Source organism: Callithrix jacchus, chromosome 7 (genome assembly GCF_049354715.1).
Source record: "Callithrix jacchus isolate 240 chromosome 7, calJac240_pri, whole genome shotgun sequence".
NCBI classification, from domain to species: domain Eukaryota; kingdom Metazoa; phylum Chordata; class Mammalia; order Primates; family Cebidae; genus Callithrix; species Callithrix jacchus.
In genome coordinates, this window is record NC_133508.1 from 100,742,988 (window position 1) to 100,769,729 (window position 26,742).

Genomic DNA, 26,742 nt, shown 5'->3' on the forward strand with positions numbered 1-26,742 from the left:
AAAGAAAAGAACTTTCAACCCAGAATTTCATATCCAGCCAAACTGAGCTTCAGAAGTGAAGGAAGAATAAAATCCTTTGCGAACAAGCAAGTACTCAGAGATTTTGTCACCACCAGGCCTGCTTTACAAGAGCTCCTAACAGAGGCACTACACATAGAAAGGATCAATCAGTACCAGCCATTCCAAAATCACACTGAATGCTAAAGAGCTTCAACATAATGAAGAATCTACAACAACTAACAGGCAAAACAGCCACTTAGAATCAAAATGGCAGTATCAAATTCACACATAACAATATTAACCCTAAATGTAAATGGACTAAATGCACCAATCAAAAGACACAGACTGGCAAATTGGATAAAAATCCAAAACCCATCAGTGTGCTGTATACAGGAAACCCATCTCACATGCAAGGATACACAAAGGCTCAAAATAAAGGGATGGAGGAAGATTTACCAAGCTAATGGAAAGCAAAAAAAAGCAGGAGTTGCAATTCTCATCTCTGATAAAATAGACTTTAAAGCAACAAAGATCAAAAGAGACAAAGAAGGCCATTACATAATGGTAAAAGGATCGATACAACAAGAAGAGCTAACGATCCTAAACATATATGGACCCAACACAGGAGCACCCAGATACATAAGGCAAGTTCTTAATGACTTACAGAAGGACTTAGACTCCCACACAATAATAGTGGGAGACTTTAACACTCCACTGTCAATACTAGACAGATCAACCAGACAGAAAATCAACAAGGATACCCAGGGCTTGAACTCAGACCTGGAGCAAGCAAACCTGGTGGACATTTACAGAACTCTCCACCCCAAATCCACAGAATACACATTCTTCTCAGCACCACATCACACCTACTCTAAAATTGACCACATAATTGGAAGTAAAGCACTGCTCAACAAATGCAAAACAACTGAAATCATAACAAACAGCCTCTCAGACCATAGTGCAATCAAGTTAGAACTCAGAATTCAGAAACCAACCCAGAACCGCACAGCTTCATGGAAACTGAACAACTGGCTCTTGAATGTTGACTGGGTAAACAACGAAATGAAGGCAGAAATAAAGAAGTTCTTCGAAACCAATGAGAATGAAGACACAACGTGCCAGAACCTCTGGGACACATTTAAAGCAGTCTCTAGAGGAAAGTATATAGCAATAAGTGCCCATATGAGGAGAATGGAGAGATCCAAAATTGACACCCTATCGTCAAAATTGAAAGAGCTAGAGGAGCAAGATCAAAAAAACTCAAAACCCAGCAGAAGACAAGAAATTACTAAGATCAGAGCTGAGCTGAAGGAGATTGAGACACGAAAAACCCTTCAAAAAATCAATAAATCCAAGAGCTGGTTTTTTGAAAAGATCAACAAAATAGACAGACCACTAGCCAGATTGATTAAAAAGAAAAGAGAGAACAACCAAATAGATGCAATAAAAAATGATAAAGGGGAAATCACCACAGATTCCACAGAAATTCAAACCATCATCAGAGAATATTACAAACAACTCTATGCACATAAACTAGTAAACCTGGAAGAAATGGATAAATTCCTGGACTCCTGTGTCCTCCCAAGCCTAAACCAGGAGGAAGCCAAAACTATGAATAGACCAATAACAAGGTCTGAAGTTGAGGCAGCAATTAAGAGCCTACCTCACAAAAAAAGCCCAGGTCCAGATGGGTTCACAGCCGAATTCTACCAGACACACAAGGAGGAGCTGGTACCATTCCTTCTAAAACTATTTCAAACAATCCAAAAAGAGGGAATCCTTCCCAAATCATTTTATGAGACCAACATCATCCTGATACCAAAACCCGGCAGAGACCCAACGAGAAAAGAAAACTTCAGGCCAATATCCATGATGAACATAGATGCAAAAATCTTCAATAAAATATTGGCAAGCCGATTGCAACAGCAAATCAAAAAACTTATTCATCATGATCAAGTAGGATTCATCCCAGGGATGCAAGGCTGGTTCAACATACGCAAGTCTATCAACGTAATTCACCACATAAACAGAACCAAAAATAAAAACCACATGATTATCTCAATTGACGCAGAGAAGGCATTTGACAAAATTCAACAGCCCTTTATGCTAAAAACCCTCAATAAACTCGGTATCGATGGAACGTATCTCAAAGTAATAAAAGCTATTTATCACAAACCAACAGCCAATATCATACTGAATGGGCAAAAACTGGAAGCATTCCCTTTGAAATCTGGTACTAGACAAGGATGCCCTCTCTCACCACTCCTATTCAATATAGTACTGGAAGTTCTAGCCAGAGCAATCAGGCAAGAAAAAGAAATAAAGGGTATTCAAATAGGAAAGGTGGAAGCCAAATTGTCTCTATTTGCAGACGACATGATAGTATACCTAGAAGACCCCATCGCCTCAGCCCAAAAACTCCTGAAACTGATAAACAACTTCAGCAAAGTCTCAGGATATAAAATCAATGTGCAAAAATCACAAGCATTCGTCTACACCAATAACAGACTTAAAGAAAGCCAAATCAAGAGCGAACTGCCATTCGCAATTGCTACAAAAAGAATAAAATACCTTGGAATACAACTCACAAGGAACGTAAGGGACCTCTTCAAGGAGAACTACAAACCACTGCTCAACGAAATCAGAGAGGACACAAACAGATGGAGAAACATTCCATGTTCATGGTTAGGAAGAATTAATATCGTGAAAATGGCTATACTGCCCAAAGTAATTTACAGAATCAACGCTATCCCCATCAAGCTACCATTGACTTTCTTCACAGAACTGGAAAAAACCACCATGAACTTCATATGGAACCAAAAGAGAGCCCGCATAGCCAAGTCAATTCTAAGCAAAAAGAACACAGCGGGGGGCATCACACTACCGGATTTCAAACTATACTACAAGGCTACAGTAATCAAAACAGCATGGTACTGGTACCAAAACAGAGATATAGACCAATGGAACAAAACAGAGGCACCGGAGGCGACACAACATACATACAACTATACAATCTTTGATAAACCTGACAAAAATAAGCAATGGGGCAAGGATTCCATGTTTAACAAATGGTGTTGGGAAAACTGGCTAGCCATGTGCAGAAAGCAGAAACTGGACCCCTTCCTGACACCTTACACTAAAATTAACTCCAGATGGATTAAAGACTTAAACATAAGACCTGGCACCATAAAAACCCTAGAAGGAAATCTAGGCAAAACTATCCAGGACATAGGAGTAGGCAAGGACTTCATGAACAAAACACCAAGAGCATTGGCAACAAAAGCCAAAATAGACAAATGGGACCTAATGAAACTCCACAGCTTCTGCACGGCAAAAGAAACAGTCACTAGAGTGGATCGGCAACCAACAGAATGGGAAAAAATTTTCGCAGTCTACCCATCTGACAAAGGGCTGATATCCAGAATTTACAAACAACTCAAGCAGATTTACAGGAAAAAAACAAACAAGCCCATTCAAAAGTGGGCAAAGGATATGAACAGATACTTTACGAAAGAAGACATATATGAGGCCAACAATCATATGAAAAAATGCTCATCGTCACTGGTCATCAGAGAGATGCAAATCAAAACCACATTGAGATACCATCTCACGCCAGTTAGAATGGCGATCATTAAAAAATCTGGAGACAACAGATGCTGGAGAGGATGTGGAGAAAAAGGAACACTTTTACACTGTTGGTGGGAGTGTAAATTAGTTCAACCATTGTGGAAGACAGTGTGGCGATTCCTCAAGGCCTTAGAAATAGAAATTCCATTTGACCCAGCAATCCCATTACTGGGTATATATCCAAAAGACTATAAATCGTTCTACTATAAGGACACATGTACACGAATGTTCATTGCAGCACTGTTTACAATAGCAAAGACCTGGAATCAACCCAAATGCCCACTGATAATAGACTGGATTGGAAAAATGTGGCACATATACACCATGGAATATTATGCAGCAATCAGAAATGATGAGTTCGTGTCGTTTGTAGGGACATGGATGAATCTGGAGAACATCATCCTCAGCAAACTGACACAGGAACAGAAAATGAAACACTGCATATTCTCACTCATAGGTGGGTGATGAAAAATGAGAACACATGGACACAGAAAGGGGAGTACTAAACACTGGGGTCTATTGGGGGGAAAAGGGGAGGGCCAGTGGGAGGGGGAGGTGGGGAGGGATAGCCTGGGGAGAAATGCCAAATGTGGGTGAAGGGGAGAAGAAAAGCAAAGCACACTGCCATGTGTGTACCTACGCAACTGTCTTGCATGCTCTGCTCATGTACCCCAAAACCTATAATCCAATAAAAAATTTAAAAAAAAAAAAAAATAAATAAAAAAAAAAATAATAAAATAAAATGAATCATTCAATATTTTTTATTGAATATAGTATGTTCACAGAACTGTACAACCATCACCACAATCTAACTTTAGGATATTTCCATGATCCTAAAAAAAACCCTTTACATTAGCAGCCAGTCTCCCTGGCTTCCCTACCCCTTCAGCCTTAAGCAGCGATTAGTCTACTTTTAGTCTCTATGTTTATGTGGGTAGATTTTACATAGACCAAATGTCCAGTTTGAGTGCCATACAGGGGAAGTTACGTTTACCAAGTGAAACCACAAGAGCATGAGAAACAAAGTGAGGGCCATGTCAGGAGCAGTGCAATTAGTTTCCTATGCTTCTGTGTGCCTTGTCCTGAGCATTGGAGAGTTAAAGATATCCTCATTTGCAAGGAGCCTCCAGTTGAATGGGGAAGGTTGACACATACAAAACCAGACAGTCACCATTAGATATTGTAAAAGCTAACACAAAAGGAAAAAGGAATGGCCATGGGAGCTCAGGGCCAGCCTGGGATGGGTGGCATGCCCGGCGAAGGTGTTTTGCAGGAGATGAGTGTGTCATTCTCGGCAGACTCTCCGTCCATAGCAAATCAGGCTGTCAAAAAAAGGAGGCAACATTTCTCCAGGAGAATAGCTTCATTTTCATGAGGGTAAGCAATCAGATTTCTTTTTTTTTAATAAACATGTTTGAACTTATATATCCAAATTAGTATCGTACCCTGCTAAATTGCCACTCTGGGAACCGGGCGCTCACTCCAGTGGTGCATCTAGTGCTTAAAGCATTTTGAAACTCCTCTATGGGAATTATCTTTCAGCCAGTCGGTTTATGGGTCACCTAGGAAAACCAGTCACATTATTTTATAGTCATGCCTCATTTTTCACCTAAAACGATGTAACAAGATTTGATCACCCACTTTATTCATTAGACATGGCTCCACCAATTTTTGTCTTTTTCCAAAGTTCAAATCTATTCTCAAAGGATGAAATTTGTTATGATTGAGGGCTTTCAAAGAAAGTGCCACATACAGTAAAGACAGCTCCTTGCTAAAAGAGTTAGAGGGATGCCAGCATTGTTTGAATAAATACATTGTTTCCCACGGTGATTGTTTTGAAGGAGATATTTCTAATTGAGATGAATGTACTCTGGCATAACTGTTTAAAGAGAGTTACTGTATTTTATACTGTTCAAGCATGTTGACCTGTAGAGAGGAGTTTAGGAGACAGTCCTTGCCAAGGGACAGTCTGGCATTCTGCTTTCTGCAGCCTACTGAAGTGGCCTGGGGATACAGTTCTCTTCCATTCTGGTAAACATGCAAACCTGCTTTGGTGAGGCATTTAGGAACCTATAAAATGGGAAGGTTTGTTAAAGTACAAACAGACAAAATGGCCAAATACCCCGCCCTGACTGAGGAAGAGAGTCCTATCAGCTCTAAACCACAGAACTTAAAACCCAAATGCTAAGCTAGTGCCCACCTCGACTTTGTGAAATTGTCCCCTGACTTCAGATGCCAGAAAATGGATCTGGGATGGCATAACTGGGTGGGGACAGGGAAAGGCCTTTTGATTTAGTACTACAACTATTAGGTTATACCACCTCCTCGGGAACTTTGAAAATGTATTCTGTGGAACAAGACGAAGTGCATTTTAAAGGAAGATTTTGAAATGAACCAAAAGGGAAATAAGTGTAGAAAACTCAGATGGAATCAGGGATAAGATTGGCACCTGTCAGGAAAGCCCAGCTTCCTCTCTGGGCTGGGCCACCCTGTTCACTCCAGCCTCTTTGTGGTCAAATCCATGAGAAAAACACCCCACAGTTCACCATAGACAAGCTCCTCCATATGTAGATGTGGTATTCAAAAGAGTAATCATAACATAATATCTCCCTTGAAAGATTCTTGTGAGGATGAAATAAAATCTGTGAAGCATTTACTATATGGCCTGACATTGTAAGTGGTTAGTAAAGAGGAGATTCTGATGATTCTAATGATTATCATGATTATTCCAAATACTGAGACCATTGGAGGGCAGAGGGAGGGGACAAGAAGATGGGCCTGGGGAGGGTCTTCATGCCTCCTACCACCCTCACTGTTCGGCTATCCTATCTTGCCTCTGCCCACATGTTATCCCTTGGACTTTATCTGTCAGGCAGAGGTTCACGGTTGCTGTAAATCTCAGCCACAGGCCCATCGATCTGAGACCTTCACCTGGTTTGAGTCATGAGCCAGCAGTGGCTAGATAAGGATGGGTATTTCAGGATGGATCTGTGGAATGGTTATGGGCTTAGGTTAATGTCGTGCTGCAGATGGGAAGCTGCAAGAAATGTATGCTGGCATTTCTGGAAACCTCCCTGGACATGTGGATGTGTTCATTTGACAAGCATTGATGAACACTCTTTGTGTGCCAGGCACCGTGCAGAGTGGTTGGGGGTACAGGATGAGTAAGACAAAGTCCTTGTGCTTAGGGTAGAGGAGACAGGCACTCCATGGATAGTTACAGCAACATGGTGTGAATGCTAGAACAGACAGTCCTTGACTTACCATGGAATGATGAATTACAATTGCCCAACTTTACAATGGTATAAAAGTGACACACATTCAGTAGAAACTATACTTTTGATTTTGGATTTTGATCTTTTCCCGGGCTAGCAAAATGGATGATACTCTAGGAGCGAGCCGCATTCCCAGTCCACTATGCAGTCATGAGGGTAAATGACCAAAATATACAATACAGGGCACTGTATTTAATAAATTGCATGAGATCTTCCAACATTTTATTATAAAATAGGCTTTGTGTTCAATGATTTTTCCTATCTGTAGGCTAAGGTAAGTATGGTGGGCACATTTAAGGTAGGCTAGGCTAGGCCATGATGTTTGGTAGGTTAGGTGGATCAAATGCATTTTTGAGTGATGATATTTCAGCTTACAATGGGTTATGCCAAATGGAAGTCAGGCCACTTGGTGGCTACCTAATTTTACCACATACTTCAGTTCATAGTAGTGGGTTGCAAGTGAAGATTTTGAGACTTTGGTTCAAATCTCAGTTTCATAATTAACTATACAATATCACGTATTCTGCTTATCTAAAACTATTTTCTCACCAGTAAGTGGGATTAATTCCAATATCTGCTATATCAAAGAATTTTATGAGGATTGAATGAAATAATGCACATACAAAGGTTTTGTGAACTCCAGGGTGCAACCTAAATATGAATTATTTGGTTGTTTTTGAAACTCCACTATTGCTTCAGGAAAGTCACCCCACTGAACTAATTTAAGCCTCCTGCCAAAAAGAAATCTTTACATACAGTTTTGTCTCGCTCTCTCAAAGTCCAAAACTCAGATGTGTTAAAGAATAATAAAAAAAAAATTGTTACAGGCATTATGCCATTTTGAGAATCTTAGTGGCTTATCAAAATTACATCTTTTATGTTAAAAGTATATATAATCTTTGGTGTGAGATCTGAGTTTGATTCCTGGATATGCTAGTTATTAGCTGTTTAATCTTGGGCAAATTGCTTGAACTCCTTCTTTACTCTTTGTGAAATTAAAATAATATGTTGGGGGTTTTGATGGGAACTACAGACACTTTAAACTTCTTACGAAAGGTTTCCCAGCCATTACTCCCTCAGTTTAATTTCTCTTCTTCCCAGATTTGCCAATGACCTGTCAAGATGCTGTCCACCTGTTAGCTTATAAATTTCAGAACAGAAATTTCTTCTTACAGAGAGTGTTTCATGCACAGAGCCTGGGGGGGAGAGAACTGTTCTATATAACTTGATATTTTCAGTAATATGTCATCAGCCTGATACTCAGTTTTCTCAAAAGAACACATCAGCCAGCCCCAAAGTAAGCAAAATTGATCCTGAGTAGCTTAAGTGCTGGAAATGGTGTTTGGTGTTTATATGCCAGGTCTACCCCTTGTAGTTTTAGATAGTGGTTCTGATAAATAGTTGGTTGGGTCCTCTTGCTCCAGAAACTTCCCTGAATAAGATTTGATGGGGTGCTTTCCATCTCTCAAACGTTTACTGAGCATTTTCTTATTGCTCAATACAGTGCTATGCATTTGAGGCATGTAGAAGTACATAAAACAGTCTCTTTGAGTCGACATTTCTATATAGTGTGAGAAGTTCCTCGTTAGGGTGTATTGGGGGCCCTAGGGAGGGGAGCATGCAGGGGTGGTCAGAGGAAGCTTCCCAGGGGAGATGTGTTTAATCCAAGTCCTGAAGGATGATGAAAAGGAAACCAGGAAAAAGTATAGACGCGGGGTGGTGGGGTGATGAAGAGGACATTCCATATAGACGGAGCAGCATGTGCAAAAGAAGGAGGCCCTTGTAGAAAGTAAAACCACAGCCTTAGACTGTAAATAAAGTAAGACTCATCCTAACTCCAGCATTGCAGAAGGAAAGAGGGAGAACACCAGTGACTCATCTGCCACCACATAGGTCCTTAACCCCTGAGGCTTTCTTTTATATACAGACCAGCCTAAGGCCCAGTCCTGGGAATTATCCTAAGGCCCAGTCTGGGAAGTCTCTTATGGCCCTGAGGGAAGGGAGGATCTTGGAGACAGGATTGCAAACCTAAAAAGCTATCTGTAAGGAGGACTGGGTTGAAGTATTTGCCCAGTAACATGTTAAAGCTCTATCGGGGCTGGGCGTGGTGGCTCATGCCTGTAATCGTAGCACATTGGGAGGCCAAGGTGGGCAGATTTCTTGAGGTCTGAAGTTCAAGACCAGCCTGGCCAACATGGTGAAACCCCGTCTCTACTAAAAATATAAAAAAATTAGCTGGACATGGTGGTGTGTGCCTGTAATCCTAGCTACTTGGGAGGCTGCGGTGGGAGAATCATTTAACCTGTTAGGTGGAGGTTGCAGTGAGCAACCATTGTACTCTAGCCTGGGGGAAAAGAGTGAAACTCTGTCTCAAAAAAAAAAAAAAAAAAAAGAAAAAGGGCTCTAGGCTCTATCAGTTGGCTCTGACTCTATCTTTAACCAGTAGATTATGTGACACGTAACACCATCTGCATGTGACCTAGTATCTTCACTGGGGCAAGTCTTCTAACTTGGTTCAGCTGGCCTGAACCCATATGTAGAATGATTGATGTATAGTTCACTAAGTTAAATTATACATTTACAAATGCAAAGAAAAATTAGACATACAGTGTGGTTGTGCTGTGTCCTGCTGTCATTCTCATGTTAGGAAAGGGGCTGGGATGCTAGGTCAGCTGTGACACTTTTCCTCTTGTTTGTATTGGTCTCTATTTCTCTCTTACTCTCACACTTTTCTACCTCATGTTGAATAGCACTATGAAGACCTCTCCTTCATCACTCTGCCTGCACTTGTCCTGGGAAGCAATACAAGCTTTTGGCCTCAGCCATGCAGACTAACCAGCTCTACTTCATTCACTATTGCAGTTTCTAGTTCTGTTTGTAATTGTTGCACGAGACTTTGTGCTATTGAATCTACTTGCAATGACAGTTCCCAGGCGGAGTGCTCTCTGTTGCAGACACCTTGTGCTTTGGGAAGTTGTCTGTGATTGGGGGAGTAATTTCCTTTTTCCTTTCCTTTCCTTTTCCTTATCCTTTTCCTTTTCTTTCCTTTCCTTTCCTTCCTTTTTCTTTCTTTTTTTTTTGACAGAGTCTCACTGTGTTGCCCAGTTTGGAGTGCAGTGGCGCAATCTTGGCTCACTGCAACCTCCACTTCCCGGGTTCAAGCGATTCTCCTGTCTCAGCCCCCTCTCAAGTAGCTGGGATTACAGGCATGTGCCACCATGCCTGGCTAATTTTTCTATTTTTAGTAGAGACGGTATTTCGCTATATTGGCCAGGCTGGTCTCGAACTCCTGATCTCAGTGATCCACCAGCCTCAGCCTCAAGTGCTCAGATTACAGGTGTGAGCCACTGCACTCAGCCAGGAGAGTAATTTTCTATTTGAAGTTGGTCTCAGGAATGGAAACCACTACTGACTACTGCCTGAAAACTCACCTCAGTGCTTAGAAACACTAATTACTGGGGTCATTTGAGGCTGTCACTTAAATAGCTTAGTCATTCACACATTTATTGACTATATGTGCCCAACCCCATTCCAGGTACTGAGGTTAAAAGAGGGTGAGTAACAGTCTCTCTCTTCACACCATTGAGCAAAGGAGGAAGCTTGTTTGTGTATACGGACCCATGGCCCTTCTGGGGTTACTTAGTGATACAAACCAAACACTCTGCAGCAAAAGAAAAAAGGTGTAGGTGTGGTCGGGTGCAGTGGCTAACACCTGTAATCCCAGCACTTTGGGAGGCCAAGGCAGATGGATCACAAGGTCAGGAGATCGAGATCATCCTGGCCAACATGGTGAAACCCCATCTCTACTAAAATACCAAAAAAAAAAAAAAAAAAGGAAGGGAGGGAGGGAAAGGGGGAGGAAGGAAGGAAGGAGGGGCTTGGGTGGGAGCAGGGTGGGGGAATCTGTCATGCAGACCAGCCCAGCCACTCTGCTGCAAAAGGAGTTGGCTTATCTTTTTTTTTTTAAAGCACTTAGCAAATTTCTAGGGCTGCCATCTGCCATAAGAAACTGTGTGGCTTAAAAGAATGGATATTTATTCTCTTGCAGTTCTGGAGGCTTAGAAGTCTGAAATCAAGGTCAAAGCAGAACCACGCTCCCTCTGGAGGCTCTAAGGAAAAATCCTTCCTTGCCTCTTCCTAGCTGGGAATCCTTGGTGCAGCGTAACTTCAGTCTCTGCCTCTGTCTTCACATGGCAGTTTTCTCTGTGTGTCTCTTCTGTCTCTGTCTCCAAATTTCCCTCTCCTAAATCCAGTCATTGGATTTAGGACCACCCTAATCCAGTATACTCTCATTGTAACTTGATTACATCTGCAAAGACCCTATTTCCAAATAAGGTCACATCCCCAGGTACCTGGGTTTAGGACTTCAATATGTCTTTTTTTTTCTTGGAGAGGTTGGGAGTAGTGCACCATTCAACCATAACATCTATGCTGTGTCCACCAAATGCAGGTGGGTTGTACAGGCACCAGAGCTCATATACTTTGCAATTGGGCAATAGCCCTTTGGGAGTCACTTGGAATCTGTTTCCTCTTAATTTTTTTTCAAGTTTAGACAAATTTGATCATCCAAAGGAGCCATACATAGCCCAATGATGAGAAACATGAGCTTTGGCATTGAAACTGGTGTTGAAGCCTGACTACCCAATTTATTGTGAGACCTTGAGCAAGTCATGTAATCTCTCTAAGTCTGTTTCCTTATCTGTAAAATGCGAATAGTGAGAATACCCGCTGAGTTGTTATGAAGCCTGCATGAAAACCTACATGTAAATGATATTCACATGATCTCATATAATTTTTTCAACAACACTTAATTGATTGGTATTTAGACCCCTGTTTTACAGATGCAGAAATAGAGGCTAAATGATGTGCCCAAGCACTTCAGGGTACTGAAAAAGTGTCAAGAGTTGGGATTTAAACCTGGATTTCCATTGTGTTCAATTCCTCAAGGCAGACACTTTTAATAGTTATCTAGTGCTATAGTCTAGGGGTTCCTAAACTTTTTAAATGGAAGTCCAACTTTTTATTTTCTTAAAGCCTTGCTCTCACTAAGCCTTGAGGCCAAGAGGGAATGCCTTGCTGCTGCTCCCATGAGCCACCGCCCATCTCAGGAATTCCCACAGATGCTCACATTCACCCACATGCTGTTTTAAAAGCTTTTGTTTATTGACTGTTTGCTGTTCACCTAGCTGCATATTACATTACGAAGCAAGGTAGCATGATAGTTACATGTCTGGGCTCTGGAAACAGACAGCATGTGACTGGGTGTCTTCTTAGAGCAAGCCTTCTAACTTGGGTTGGCTGAATCAAATCAAAGCCCATCTCCACAATTTACCTGACCTTGGACAGATGATGTAATCTCTGTATCTCCCATTTTCCTTATCCCTAGGATAAGGGCTGAGAATAATAAGCCCCTGTAAAGTTATCGTGAAGATTAAATAAGTTAATGCTTGTAATGCACTTGAAACATCACCCAGCACATTGTGGCCTACTGAACTTATCTTCCACGATACACAACAACCTTTAAGCAGGCATCACCGTCCTTACTGTTTTATTAATAAGGAAACTGAGGCCAGAAAAGCCATACACCACTAGAGCGTTCAAGTAAAGCCAGGATTCAGAGTCAGGTCTGATTGACTCCAGAACCCAGTGGTTAGGGGCAGGGACTGTACTTGATTCATCTTTAAATCCCGCTTTTTCCATCTGTCCCATTCACCCAGTGCCTGTGCCATTGTGGGTGTTTAGTCAGTCTTTATCTCACAGATAAACCCATTGCATCAATGCCCTCCTACCTGGGCTTACCTGCTTTCACAATCAGGGATGTGTTAGAAGGATATGATCAGTCCTTGTCAATATCCCTTTCTATTTTTACTGGTTTGGATAACATTTATTGAGTGGCTACTATATGGCCAGGCATTGTGATAAGCACTTCACATGCTTTCATGTACTTTCAGAACCTTTTAAAGGAGGTTTCACTCTCCATTTTACAGAAAGTCTGGCTTGCAGCGACCCCATAGAAAAGGATGTTCCCTCTTTGTGGCCACCTTCATTCATATCCTTTACAGCTCGACATCCTATTTTGGCCAGACCATATATAATTGAAAATGATCTTAATAATGAGACAGACAGAAAATAACCTAACCATTTCTCTTTTTTATTTTTTTTATTTTGAGATGGAGCTTCACTCTGTCACCCTGGCTGGAGTGCAGTGGCCTTACCCCACTGCAACCTCTGCCTCCCGGGTTCAAGTGATTCTCTGCCTCAGCCTCCCGAGTGACTGGGATTACAGGAGCCGCCACTACGACTGGCTAATTTTTGTATTTTTAGTAGCGATGAGGTTTTGCCATGTTGGCCAGGTGGATCACTTGGGGTCAGGAGTTCTCTCCTCTATTTAAAAGCCCCAGAGTTGGCCGGGTGCTGTGGCTCACACCTGTAATCCCAACACTTTGGGAGGCTGAGACAGTCGGATCACAAGGTCGGGAGTTTGAGACCAGCCTGGCCAACATAGCGAAACCCCATCTCTACTAAAAATACAAAGATTAGCCGGGCATGGTGGCGGGCGGCTGTAATCCCAGCTACTCGGGAGGCCGAGGCAGGAGAATTGCTTGAACCTGGAAGGCGGAGGTTGCAGTGAGCTGAGATTGCCTACTGCAACTCCAGCTTGCGACAGTGTGAGATTCTGCCTCAAAAAAACAAGAAAAGACCCAGAGTCCCACCATATTTTCGTTGCTCAATGGAGGGCTAACCAGTCTGCTATAAAACTTAAAGGGACAGACACAGTTTCTCTTGTGATCTTGGTAAAGGGAGCCCCTAGAGTTGTGAGAGGCAGCTCTGGGCAGGGGCGAGTGAGGCACCCGCTCCTTATGAGGCCGCTGTCAATCTTGCTTGTTTTTCCGTTTTCCACCACAAGAGGGAAACATACGACCATGAATGATTGGAAATAAAGCGATTCCTTAACTAGTTCTCTTTTCACCAAAGGCTTTTAATCATCGTCCTGCTGGTAAGCTACAATGGGGGGATTTCTTCTGTTACCGCCAAGTGAATCTTCTTAAGGCCTTGAAATTCAAGTTGTCTTGAGAATGCTCCAAAAAGGTAATAAAAGAGGCACAGAAAAATATTATATGAACCATATAAATGGCTGTTTTTACAGATCAAAATGGTTCAATATGGGTCATTTCAGATAAAACAGGAGACTTCTTCACATTTGTTTTACTTATGAAAAGGGGTTCCTAAGCCTTGTGCATCTTCAAATTGAGGAGATTGTTTTCAGACGTAACCACATGGGTTCAGAATGGCAATTGTGCAGATGGGGAATGCCTTATGGCTTCTTTCTGCTCTCTGAGTGTTGATAGCTCCCTTCCAGGCTCCCAGATGAGTACTTTTTACTCCATTTTAAAATGATTTGTTGACTTATTTATCTCTCCTTCTACACTAAAAGTTTCTTGGCAACTAGAGTCTTCCTGTGATGTACAGTGCCTGGTGAAATGAACATAGCACATCAATTTCTATGGGAAATGTTGAGTAGATGGATGCATGAACGCATGGACAGCCAACTGATGTATGCTCAAGGATGTGCACTCTCTGAGGCAGCTGTTTTGTTTCTTTTTATTTCCAAATCTACTTCAGGAGTCTTTGTGAACTTGGGATTCTGTAGAGCTCTAAGCATCTGGCCCTTGTAATTTTTCTGGCCTTGTACCTTCTTCCAATTTTAATGTAATTTCTCCTTTTCTTTAGAGAATATTTCCTAACTCTACTAAAACGCACATAGCCAGTGGCCTGTCCCAGTAGTTGGGTATGAAACACACCTGCATGTTTTCAGATTCAGAGCAGTGCTAAAGGCTAACTCTTATGTGGAGTTCACAAAGTACTAGAACCAGCTGGTGCTAAACTCCTCACAGGTGTAAACTCCTGTGTCTTTATATAACAAATCTATGGCAGTAGCTACTATTTTCAACCCGTTTCAAAGGTGAAAAAATAGAGGCATAAAGAGCCTAAGTCCCTTCCCCATGGCCCCCCAGTCACAAAATGGTACTTGGCCATTCTCCTTGCTGGGGGCTGAGGAAGCTCAAAGGAGAAGGGGAGGAAGTATCCTCTCTCTTCCTTTTCTTGCCTGGACTGGACAGCAGGTGCAGCCTGGCTCACAGCTGGCAAACAGGACCCAGGTACTACAGAGCCCTGGTCAACCCTGTAATGAGATGAAAGTGACTACAAGCAACAGAAACCCAGTTAGGGTTCAGTGAGCCCTCACGAGGCCTGACGCGCAAAGACGCACACAGAGAGAGGGGCATCTCCTGCAGCCACAGGCAGTGGGGCAGATAGATTTCAAGATCCTGAGACATATTTTGGGAGGCCAAGGTGGGCGGATCACTTGAAGTCAGTAGTTCAAAACCAGCCTGTCCAACGTGGTGAAAGCTGTCTCTGCTAAAAATACAAAAATACAAAAATTAGGAGGCTGAGGCTCAAGAATTGCTGGAACCCAGGAGGCAGAGTTGCAGAGAGATTATGTCACTGTATTCCAGCCTGGGTGACAGAGTGACTCTGCCTAAAAAAAAAAAAAAAAGACCCTGAGACGAGGAACCTAGGCCATATCTCCTGTTTGTCTCAGCACGTCTGTTTCATTTTCTTCTCTCTGCTGACATATTATTTATCAATGGAAGTTAGGTTTTTGAGCGTGTGATTTTTTTTTTTTTTTTTACAAACTCATTTAATCAAATTCCTATCAGTATTTCAAATTTTTAAGTCAAATATTTATATATATATATATATATATTTAATTCCTTGTCTAATAAGGAAAACTTTCCAAATATTCAAGTTGTTTTCATGTAATCAAATAATGATAACAGTAGATCCTTGTACAGAGCATACGATAGTAGCCCTGGTTTTAGAACTATCTGTACATTACCTCATTCAAACATGACTACAAGTAAAATAGAGTTGCTATCATTATCTCTATCTTGACAGATGAGGAAATAGAAGCACAAAGAGGTTAAGTAACTTGTCTAAGGTCATATTGCTAGTAACTGGTGGAGTAAGGGTTCACACCCTGTCACTTTGGTCTTAGAGTCTGTTCCCTTAAGTACTGCAGAATACTGTCTGCATCTAACGACTTAAACTTATAATATAGTCCAGGTTTTCTGGAATGTTCCACGAATGTTTATACTTTTGATAAAATTCTTCTCATACCTCCTTAAACTTAAAATGCTGTCTAAATAAGTAACTCAACCTGCACATTATAAACTCGAATCACAAGACTAATCTTCAGATAAACAAATATCCCAGATTTCTTAAATGTATTTCAAATACCAAATATCCCTACGTATCCCCCACTTTCTCCAAAAATATTAATACTATGTTTATTTTATTATTTGTATCCTATGAGATATACTTCATCATTTCTACACTTAATTTTGAGAGTGTGTTTTAAAATGCCCATGTAAAAAAACCATTCTCTCACCTCAAGCAATTAGGGATTAACTTTCCAATTGAATTGGGGTGGCATCAACTGGCTGAGGTGTGGCTTGGCCAAGGGTCCAGATGTGGAGGCACCAAGTCCAGAATAGCAGTGCCGAAAGGGAGTCTTCAGTGGCTTATGTTCCCCGTTCCCTGATTCTCAGGTCTGAGGAATCTATAAGCCCTACCTACATGAGAAGATTCGTCTAACCTATTTTCTGTTTGATTTTATTCCAGATTCTATTCTGATTCTTCCCTTACATCAGATCTACAACTCTTAAAGATGTATGAATGATCCAGAGTTGGATCCTGCACAGCTGTCACAGACTCTCACATATTGTCAGGCTGTCAGCAACAGTTCTGTGGATGTTCTCATAATTCAGATGTTCTTGCCCCCACAGCTCATTGAACCAGTCTTTCTGGTTCAAGGGCCAACCTAATCTGACTAGTACACTTTTGAGTCCCAATTCTAGATTCCAAGGAGAGAAAACATGAATGGTCCAGGTTTAGTCAGGTGTTTACCCCTTTTGCTCATGGCCTAGAATCAGGTCCTGGAGTAGAGACATGGCCCCAGGCGTTCACTCTCATGGAATGGTTAGGGAACAGTTCTCAGAGAAGAAAGGGGATGAGTAGAAAGCACAATATGGAAGAAGGGTCAGAGGAAAGAAGTTGTTGAAGGATCTTCATGGTAGGAAAGGAAAAAAAAATAAAACCAAACAGTGCTCAAACTGGGCCAAGAACTCAAAGTTGAAGTTGTGTGTAGAAAGCTGGCAGAGGAACAGTGCTGGACAAGATGACATTGACTGGGGCCCTTAAAGCCACCCCAGCTAAGGATGGAACCCTTTATGCAAGTCTTGGCTAATCTTTTTCCAGTCTTCCTTCTCCAAGCTATTCCAGGCACCATTGTCAGCCAGTCAACTTTCTAAAAACATATTGGCCTATGTCTTTTTGCTTAAAAATGTCCATAGCTCCCAGCACTTACAAAATGTAGTTTAGCACAGTTCACAAGGCTCCATAGTCTTACCCCAGCTATTTCTCCAGTCTCATCCCTGTCACTGCAATCTCTTGGGAGCCACAGCCCTGTAAACACACCTTCACGATAGCACCAGGGCCACCACGCTGTGATGGCTCCTTTCTGATGTGAACTTTGTGAGAACAGAGGCCCATCCACCTTTGTTTCTACCCCAACCCCACTCAGAATGTGAAAAAAAACTCACATCTTTATATCATTTTCCAGTTCATAAAGGCTTTCCTAGTCATTCAGTGAGGCAAATCTTCTCAAAAACCAGGGAAGAGAGGTATTATTTCATGAGGAAATTGAGGCTCAGAGAAACGAGGGGGCCGACAATGACTGATAATCTACCTTATACACAGTACTGGGTGTTTTCACATGTTATCTGTTTTCAATTTTCTGAACAACCTTGAGAGCTATCCCCATTTTATAGGCTCAGTAGGTTAAGTAAGTTGCTCTAGATTGTACCTCTCATACATTTTACAGTGAAAAATTTGAGCCCTAGTTGTGTCTGGCTGCTGAGTCTGTGCTCTTTCCATTAGAATGACGTGTCCTGCCTGAGGCTGAGCATTTACTCCCTTCTTAGTTACTGGTGGTTGGAGAAATGAATGACTGTTTTCTTTACTCTTAACACTTCAAGCCCTCTGGAATAGATAACTGCAGCCATCATAAGCATAAGGCCTTGGACTGCGGGTATGATTAACCCTGCTGCTTTAAGCCAAATTCTTGCCTTTCTTTGTAGTGCTTATTGCCTGGAAATAGGGTTATCAGGTCCATCCCTTATGTCCACTCCTGGGACATTTGCTAAAAAAGAACTCTTGGTATGAAGAGGTGAACCCATTCAGGCCAGCCCTCATATGGGGCCTGGGACATTATTATTAACTATCCATTAAATACTTTTTAAAGAAAGATAGAAAAGAAAGTGAATAAAGGATTGGTAAGTCTACGGTTTCTGCTGTGTTCTACTGGGAAGGTATCAATGCTGATGCAAATGGGAGCTGGAGTCTTTGTGAGACTGGGAGTGAAGGGGTTCATAACTCTGCCATTGTGAAATTGATTGGACCCAAGACCAATATGAAAGTTCCTTGTCTGAAGGGAGTAATCCTTAAATCCCCCATATGGTTTAAATGTAATTTGTGTCATTGTGAAGGAGTACTGGCAATGCAGGTGAATTCATTAGGCCAAATTGGGTTCGCTATGCTCGACAGTAACGTTTCTGAAGATGAAGTTCAACCTTTGCTGGAGAGCTAAAACAAATGAGTTTCTTAATAGCTGCCCCACTTAGTCTGAGTGTCTTAGGAAGCTTAATGTTTTTAATGTCTCTTCTTTTTTACTATACTTTACAGTCCATCTAACATTGCTGCTTCTGGTAATATTTTTATATGGGGTTGAGTTCTATCGTGTTCATAAAATTACGATCAGGCCTGTTTTTAGAATAGAGGCTTTTCTAGGGCAAGGATTATATCCTTTGGTTTAGTTTTGCATATTGACAAACACCATGCCTGGCATGTTTCATTGCTTAAAATATTGCTCTCATAGTTCTGGCTTCAAAAAGAACTTCACCGAGACACTGGCAGACTGCCCGCAGAGACCGTGCTGGAGTGTGGTGTATTAGGTGGGCAGAGAGGCTTTAGTATGTGGGAATATCCTTGTGCCCAAGTACCCCCGAATTTACCCTGGGATTTCAAGATCTCATTAGGGAAACTACCAATTACATGGTTGGTTGCTCTGTTATTCCAATGAAGAGATTATTGGAATGATATTTCATCAATCTAGATCTATTATCGAATATTTCCAGGCATACATGCCAGCCTAATTTACAAGCCCATATAAAACCAGAGAAAACTTGGCATAGCACTTAAAAAATAATGAATTTAAAAAATCATTTACAGTAAGTTGAAAAACAGTGGTTATGCCAACTGTTAATAAAGCATACTTGATTTTTCAATTAATTTCTAAAGAATTTGACTTTTAAAAACAAATTAAAAGCCCAAAATGGGCTATGAAAAGTAGTTGTCTCTTGGCTGACAGGTTTTCAACTTAATAGATGTGTTTTGTGAATTGTGTTAATGTTATGTCTCAAGGTATGTCCTGCACATGGGCCAGCCCCATTTGTCATTTGAAGGGGACTAGGCTCCCTTGCCAGAGGCCTACTTTCTGCTTGTGGGCCCATTATCCCCCTGGTCTGGTGCAGAGCAGCCCCAGAACACAGGTGCATTCTTGACTAACAGAGGGCAGTTGGCAGCTACCTGTGCCTGTCTGTTTTTGGATCTTACTTGACAAGTTAGTATAAAAAGACTCAGATTTTGTTGCTCAAGGGATGATTCACTTCTCCCTTGAAAACTGTGACACCTCAGTGCATGTCATACTCCCCAAACATGTGGCTTGACTAGTTCTGGTTTACTTTTTAAGCATCCTTAGCAAGTTCACCAAAACTTTGACAATGGAGATTCTTAATTGGCAACTTCTGCTGAACCAGATAAAGAACACACATGTATGCATTTATTTTTGGTTTTTGGTTTTTTTTCTTTCTTTCTTTTGAGACAGAGTCTTGGTCTGTTGCCCAGGCTGGAGTGTAGTGGCACAATCTTAGCTGCCTGCAACCTCGGCCTCCCAGATTCAACCACTGGGAGGCTCACTGCCTCAGCCTCCCGAGTAGCTGGGACTATGGGTGTACACCACCATGCCTGGCTAATTTTTGTATTTTTAGCAGAGACGGGGTTTCACCATGTTGGCCAGGCTGGTCTTTAATTCCTTACCTCAGGTGATCCGCTTACCTCAGCCTCCCAAATTGCTGGGATTACAGGTGTGAGCCACTGCACCTGGCCAAGAGCACACATGTATGTATTTAAGTAGATCATTAATAAAATCTCAGGGATTAAATAGAATTAGATATGAAATTTATTTAGGTAAAATGTTTTTCAACATCCTAGGTTCTTCAAATACAAAAGACTTAAACTGCTTCCCTAAAAACATTTTATTAAAAGTCAAATACACTTAAAACTGAGAAAATTTTAAAAATTAATCTTATGTTCCTATTATTTTTCTAAATAATAGCTTGATCCAACCCTGTGCACTCAGAAAAACATATGTATATTTTTTCCATGTTTTGCTTACATTTTTAAGGACTTGATGCATCCTCATCCCCACTTTTTTGTACATTCAAGGGAATGACCAAGCTGTTGGTTATTCAGGGCAACTTAGGAGCTGTCTTCTTCTAGAACTGAACACTATTTTGTTACATCTTTGGTGGCCAGTGCATTCATCTGTTAGATGATTTTTTTTTTCCTGATTGCATGTGGGAAGTAAAAACATTTCTTGGGTATCAAAATGACAGTGATGTAAGAAAACCAGGGGTAACTTGAGCTCCCTCACTTCCATTTTAAGATTGACCTTTAACTTGCTAGATGACATGGAGCAACTTTAGCTGCAGATGGCCTTCTCAGAGATTAATGCCCTGAGAGGCTCTGGTTTAAGGGGTGGCGGGAGCAGTGAGAGCTACACCAGGGTGTCTTGTTCACGAACTTGCTTCGTGGGACTGCATTTGCCCTCTTTGCCTGGGCTCTGAGAGTGGAGCCTGGCAGCCACCTGGTGTTTATAACTGAAGTTCAGCTGCATGCAGTGCTCGTGGGAGCTATCTCTACCCTAACGGGGAAATGAGACAAAAATAATTGAAGGGTATTTGGCTTGGTTAAGTGGGAAGAAGTGTCCTCATCAAAACAACTTTGAAGACCTGCTTTGTGTGTGGGTGCAAGTGGGTGTGTGGCCCTTAACTTGTTCACAAGGGACAACAACAGCAAGGAATTAACCAAGGTTTCTCATTGAGAGTCATCGTCCAGGCAAACCCTCTCTTTTAGTTACGCAAACAACACTATTGCAGCTTCAGGTCGGACAGACCTATTTTGGGGTTCCTTTACTGCTTTCTGGACACCCTCACTGAGCCAGTCGGTGGAAGTGAAAGATGAGTGATTTTGAAGAATGGATTTCCGGGACATATAGAAAAATGGAAGAAGGCCCTGTCCCTCTGTTGACTTTTGCTACAGCTCCCTACCATGATCAGAAACCAGGAACAAGTGGATTACGGAAGAAAACCTATTATTTTGAGGAAAAGCCATGCTATCTGGAGAATTTCATCCAGAGTATATTCTTTTCCATAGACCTAAAAGATCGCCAGGGATCATCACTGGTGGTTGGTGGAGATGGGAGGTATTTTAATAAATCAGCAATAGAAACAATAGTTCAGATGGCAGCTGCCAATGGGGTGGGTATATGATAAGTATTGTTATGTTTCTGGCTCTCCAAATAACCTCTTAATTTTACAGAAGTATGCAAAGTACAAGGATTTATATGTGGTATACACTTCAATTCTACTAACATCTAGTTAAGATTCATTGTAACTTCAGAGATTGCATATTGTGAAAATACTTCAGAAATTACATTAGCCACACTGGGATACAGAAATGTTAAGTTCAGCTTCTTATGTATTATGCTCTGTTCTGTTGCTTGACAAAGTACCTGTTGCTTTTTAGACATATAAAGCACACTCTGGTCTTAAGCTGTTTTATCTACATTCTAACTAGCTTCAAGGGGCACCCTGTCCTATGTAAGAGGGCTCTACTGAATGGTGGGGAGAAGAGGATTTTGTTTTCTTTCAATAGCTTTCTTGTTGAAGTTCAGTCACTTGTCAAACAGGAAAACAAAAGCCAGGGCATGCTGTTGTTTATGGATCATGGTTGTCATGCAGAAATGCTAGGAGGAGGTTGGAGAATGTTAGGTGTGAGCCTTTTGAGAGGACCTGTTACAGGGGCACCTGCTTATAATGACCTTGGACACAAAGAAGCCCTGTGCATGGTGAATTTGTGCAGCAGGGTAGCGATAATAACTCCTGTAAGGCTATACTATAAGGAGGCTCTGCTAAACCTCTGCATCGTGAAAAACCATGTTAGCTGGATTAAGCAAATGAGAAGGAATATTGTACCAGAAAGCATTGATCTTGATAATCCAACAATTCACACAGCCCACTGATATACAGGAAGGTGGGCATCAGGACATTGATGTTTTTGCTCTGCAAATTCCTCTGTGGGACCAAAAATATATTTTTAGTGTTTTAGATAATGATTAGCAATTAGTTGGAGCACACAGTCCTTCGGCACCCACAAATTTAAAATCTGTTGTTACTTCTTTTCTGGAAGAGATTCTGATTCTGACAAGATAAAACTTAGTATTGCAGCTAAATGTGTTAGACATTCATTTTCAGTGTCTTTTCATAATATGCTGAGCAGGTATGTTTGCAAAAGGCAAATTAAAACAAAGCAAAACAAAATAAAATGTTCCGCCACACTAAAAGGTTTGTAGATCCTATTGTTTATAATGAGAGTTTTCCTGATACTCAGAGTCTGAATGTCCCTCACATAAAAGTTGCTGATAAAGCACTCAAATATGAAATTATTATGAAGCATACACATTTTTAAGATAAAATGTGACATGCTGTAAATTTTTTCTTTGAGGAGAGCTGCAAAGGGAATGGTATTAAGATGCTTTTAATCTTTTGAGAGGGAACAAATGGAACATTATTTCTCCACATATATCTAGACAGTTGAGTAGATCTGGTACACTGTCCCCTTTGCTGTGATATATTTGGCTTCATTTTATTTTTGTGTGGAGCTGAAGGATGTGGAAGAGGTGATAAGAATGTGTAATTCAGGAAGACCCTACAGACTTTCTCAGATTTGCTGTCTGAAGGTTTGCTAAATAATACATTTAAATGGTAATAATTGGCTAAATATGGTAGCTGCCTATTTGTTAGAGCTGTGGCAGCCCAAGCAATATTTTCAAGTCTTTTCAAGGTAAGCTCAGAGGTGAGAGCCACCTTATTAAAAATTGCATTGCATTTAAAATAGTCATGATGACCAGTTGAATTGCTTAAAACATTTAGTAGACTGAGAAAGCGCTTCAATCTGATGCACTTCAAACCTATGAACTTCTAAAGGGTTAGATTTCTTCTCTTTCTAACATATGCTAAATTCTGACTGTTTTAACACACCTTTGATTGTGGGTAGGACTGACGGGAGGAAATCTAAAGGAAGGATAATTATTGCCACAGATTTTGACAAAAGTCAGTGCTCCTTTCTCAACTTCATTAATACTCACTGTGCCCAGAAGCTGATTCTTGGAGGGCCTTTCATTCCCACTGAGATAAGTGGAGATCATATTATTTTTTTCCCTTTAACATACTTTATCTGGTCCTTTTGTGGGTTGTGGAGCATAATTCATTTTTATTAGAAGTTTATCTTCATTTTTATTTATATAGAGCTCTGCTTTTAAATGATATTTTATTGCACAAAATAAGATATTGGTGGGCCACTTTTAGAATTTTGGTATCTCATTCAGTCCCCAGAGCTCTAAACTGAGAGGTAAGTTTAGAGGTAAGGGCAGAACCCATGTGCACTATTACAGGACAAAGAAGATGGAACTTGGTTTTTTAATGAAACCTAAGAAAATACTAAGCTTTGTTTTCAGTTAAAATGAACATTTAAAGTTTACTCCCTGCCATGTTTGACTATTAGATGTTTGGAGAACAGTAAGGTACCCATTTTGGAGGGAAGGCCTGCGTCTTAGGGAAGGAAGTTGTGGAAAAGGAAGGCAGGCAGGGGAGGCCATTTGAGGATGGACTCTTAGTGCCTGGCTGGGAGTTCTCTCTGACCTGGGAGCCAGGAAAGGTAAAATAGCTGTAACATCAGATTTACCATTTTAACCATTTTCAGTATATGGCTCAGTGGTATTAATTACATTCACAATGTTATGCAACCATCACCACTATCCATCTCCAAACTTTTTTTTTTATTATACTTTAGGTTCTGGGGTACATGTGCAGATCATGCAGGATTGTTGCATAGGTACATACATGGCAAGGTGGTTTGCTGCCTCCATCCCCCTGTCACCTATATCTGGCATTTCTCCCCATGTTATCTCTCCCCAACCTCCCCACTCCCCACTGGTCCTCCCCTAGACCTCCACCAACAGATCTCAGTGTATGATGCCCCCTTCCCTGTGTCCATGTGTTCTCATTGTTCAACATCCACCTGTGAGTGAGAACATGCAGTATTTGATTTTCTGTTCTTATGTCAATTTGCTGAGAATGATGGTTTCCAGATTCATCCATCCAAAGTACGCGAACTCATTTTTTATGGCTGCATGTATTCCATGGAGTATATGTGCCACATTTTCCTTGTCTAGTCTATCATTGATGAGCATTTGGGTTGGTTCCAGGTCTTTGCTATTGTAAAAAGTGCCACAATGAACATATGTGTGCATGTGTCTTTATAACAGAAAGATTTATAATCCTTTGGGTATATACCCAGTAATGGGATTGCTGGGTCTGCAGACAACAGATGCTGGAGAGGATGTGGAGAAACAGGAACACTTTTACACTGTTGGTGGGAGTGTAAATCAGTTCAACCATTGTGGAAGACAGTGTGGCATCTCCAGTTTTTTTTTTAAAAATCATTCCAAACAGAAACTCTGTACCAGTTACATAATCACTTCCCATTCCCACTCCCACCAGCCTCTGTTAACCTCTGTACTACTTTCCATCTTGATTAATTTACTTATTTTAGTTACCTCATAGGAGCAGAATCAGACAATCCTTGTCCTTTTGCATCTGGCTTATTTCACTTGGCATAATATTTCCAAGGCTCATCCGGGTTGTAGAATATGTCAGAATTTTATTCCCTTTTCTTGAGTTAAAAAATATTTATCCTTATGACCGGGCATTCACATGCAGAAAAAAAAATATCCTGTATATGTCCTTCCAATTACATCCATATCTATAGATTGCAATGTCATCTTTGAATACAGTGACCAATTCTTTAAAAAATTTTGAGTGTGGTAAAAAGGCATAATAAAATTTATCATCTTAACGTTTTTAGGTGTACAGTTCAGTAATGTTAACAATACATTAACATTTCTAGAGATAGTGCAACATATCTCTAGAAATTTTTCATCTTTCCAAACTGAAAGTCTATGTCCATTGAACAACAGCTCCCTATCTTTCCGTCTTCTGAGCCCCTTGTAACCACCATTGTACTTTGCATTTCCGTAGTGTTGACTTATTTAAATACCTCATGTAAGTGGAATCATACAGCATTTGTCTTTTGCGACTGGCCTATTTCACTTAGCATAATGTCCTCAAGGTTCATCCATCTTGTGGCATATGGCAGGATTCCTCCCTCCCCCACTTTCAAGACTGAATAATATTCCACTGTATGTATACAAAACAATCTGTTCATCCATTCTTCTGATGATGGACACTGGTGTTCTTTCCACTCTTTGACTTTTGTTGAGTAATACTGGTATTACTCATTGGTGGTTAAGTGTCTAAGTCCTACTTTCAATTCTTCAGGTATGTACCTAGAAGTGGAATTTATGGGAAGGTTTTGGAGTCAGAAAAGAGACACAGAATTATGGTTTAGAAAGATGAACTAGATGGACTTGAGTAGCCAGATGGATCCAGCCAGGGTTGAGCAAGACAGAATTCATGTGGGAGAGAAGCAGGGGAGATTGAGTTAGGAGCTGTTGCAGTGGTCCAGGAATCTTTAAGGGAAGGAAGGTAATAGAGCAGTCTCTCACCTGTATCAGATCAAGAGCAATATTCCTGAGAGTGATTCCCAAGAAAGAGCCTGATCTGGAATGGGAGTTCTTCCACCAGATGTACCTCTTCTTGGGCTCAAGAGAGAAGCTTTCTTGCTTCTGTCTCTCGACTTTCCTTCTTACTCTTACCCCTGGCATAATCCCCTCAGCTTGGAAGCATTACACATCTCACCATAAGGTATTGTAGAATTAAGGGGTGACTTGGGTGGTATAGCATAATATTATCAGCCTCTCCTTCCACACCAAATACAATCTCTATAAAAACTGATGTGCTGGATGTGTAAATACAACTTGACAAGCCATCCCTAAACCCCTTTTTATGGAAATTCTGGAACTGCCTGAACATATGTTTTTATTCTCATCACAACCACACGTGGAAACTGCTGGAAGGTGAAATGTCACTGTGTTGAGTCAGGAGGTTTCAATACTTTCCCCCGCTGTGGCCACTAATGTGCTGTGAGACCTTGTCATGTCGTCTATTAGTGTCTGCTATAGCACCTTTCCATTAATGCTTGTTATTGCTGCTGGATGGAGGCAAGAATGAATGAATGGGCAGGATCATGTTAACTCTGGACCTCAGCTTCCTCATGTTTGCAGTGGTACTTGGGAGGAGCAAATGTGGGAATGGATCAAAAGTGCCATGGGATGTAGAAACCACTCTGAAGCTCAGTAACAATCATCAGTATTGATTCTGCACTATCTGCAGGTTCCTATAGTCTAAAAAGCAGCTTA

The 26,742-nt window shown here is 41.1% G+C and overlaps 1 protein-coding gene across 4 annotated transcripts in view; it reads left to right on the top strand.

Annotated features, from left to right (window-relative positions):
- Nucleotides 1-26,742, top strand: part of PGM1 (phosphoglucomutase 1) — an 84,402-nt gene that overhangs the window by 21,743 nt on the left and 35,917 nt on the right. The window contains exon 1 of one of the 4 annotated variants that reach the window (XM_017974812.5): nt 20,902-21,622. The exons of the other annotated variants lie outside the window; for them this stretch is intronic. Within the exon in view, the coding sequence (XP_017830301.1) occupies nt 21,323-21,622 (300 nt within the window). The 5' untranslated portion in view covers nt 20,902-21,322. Of the gene's footprint in view, nt 1-20,901; nt 21,623-26,742 lie in introns of those variants that run through there. 4 annotated transcript variants of the gene reach the window in all.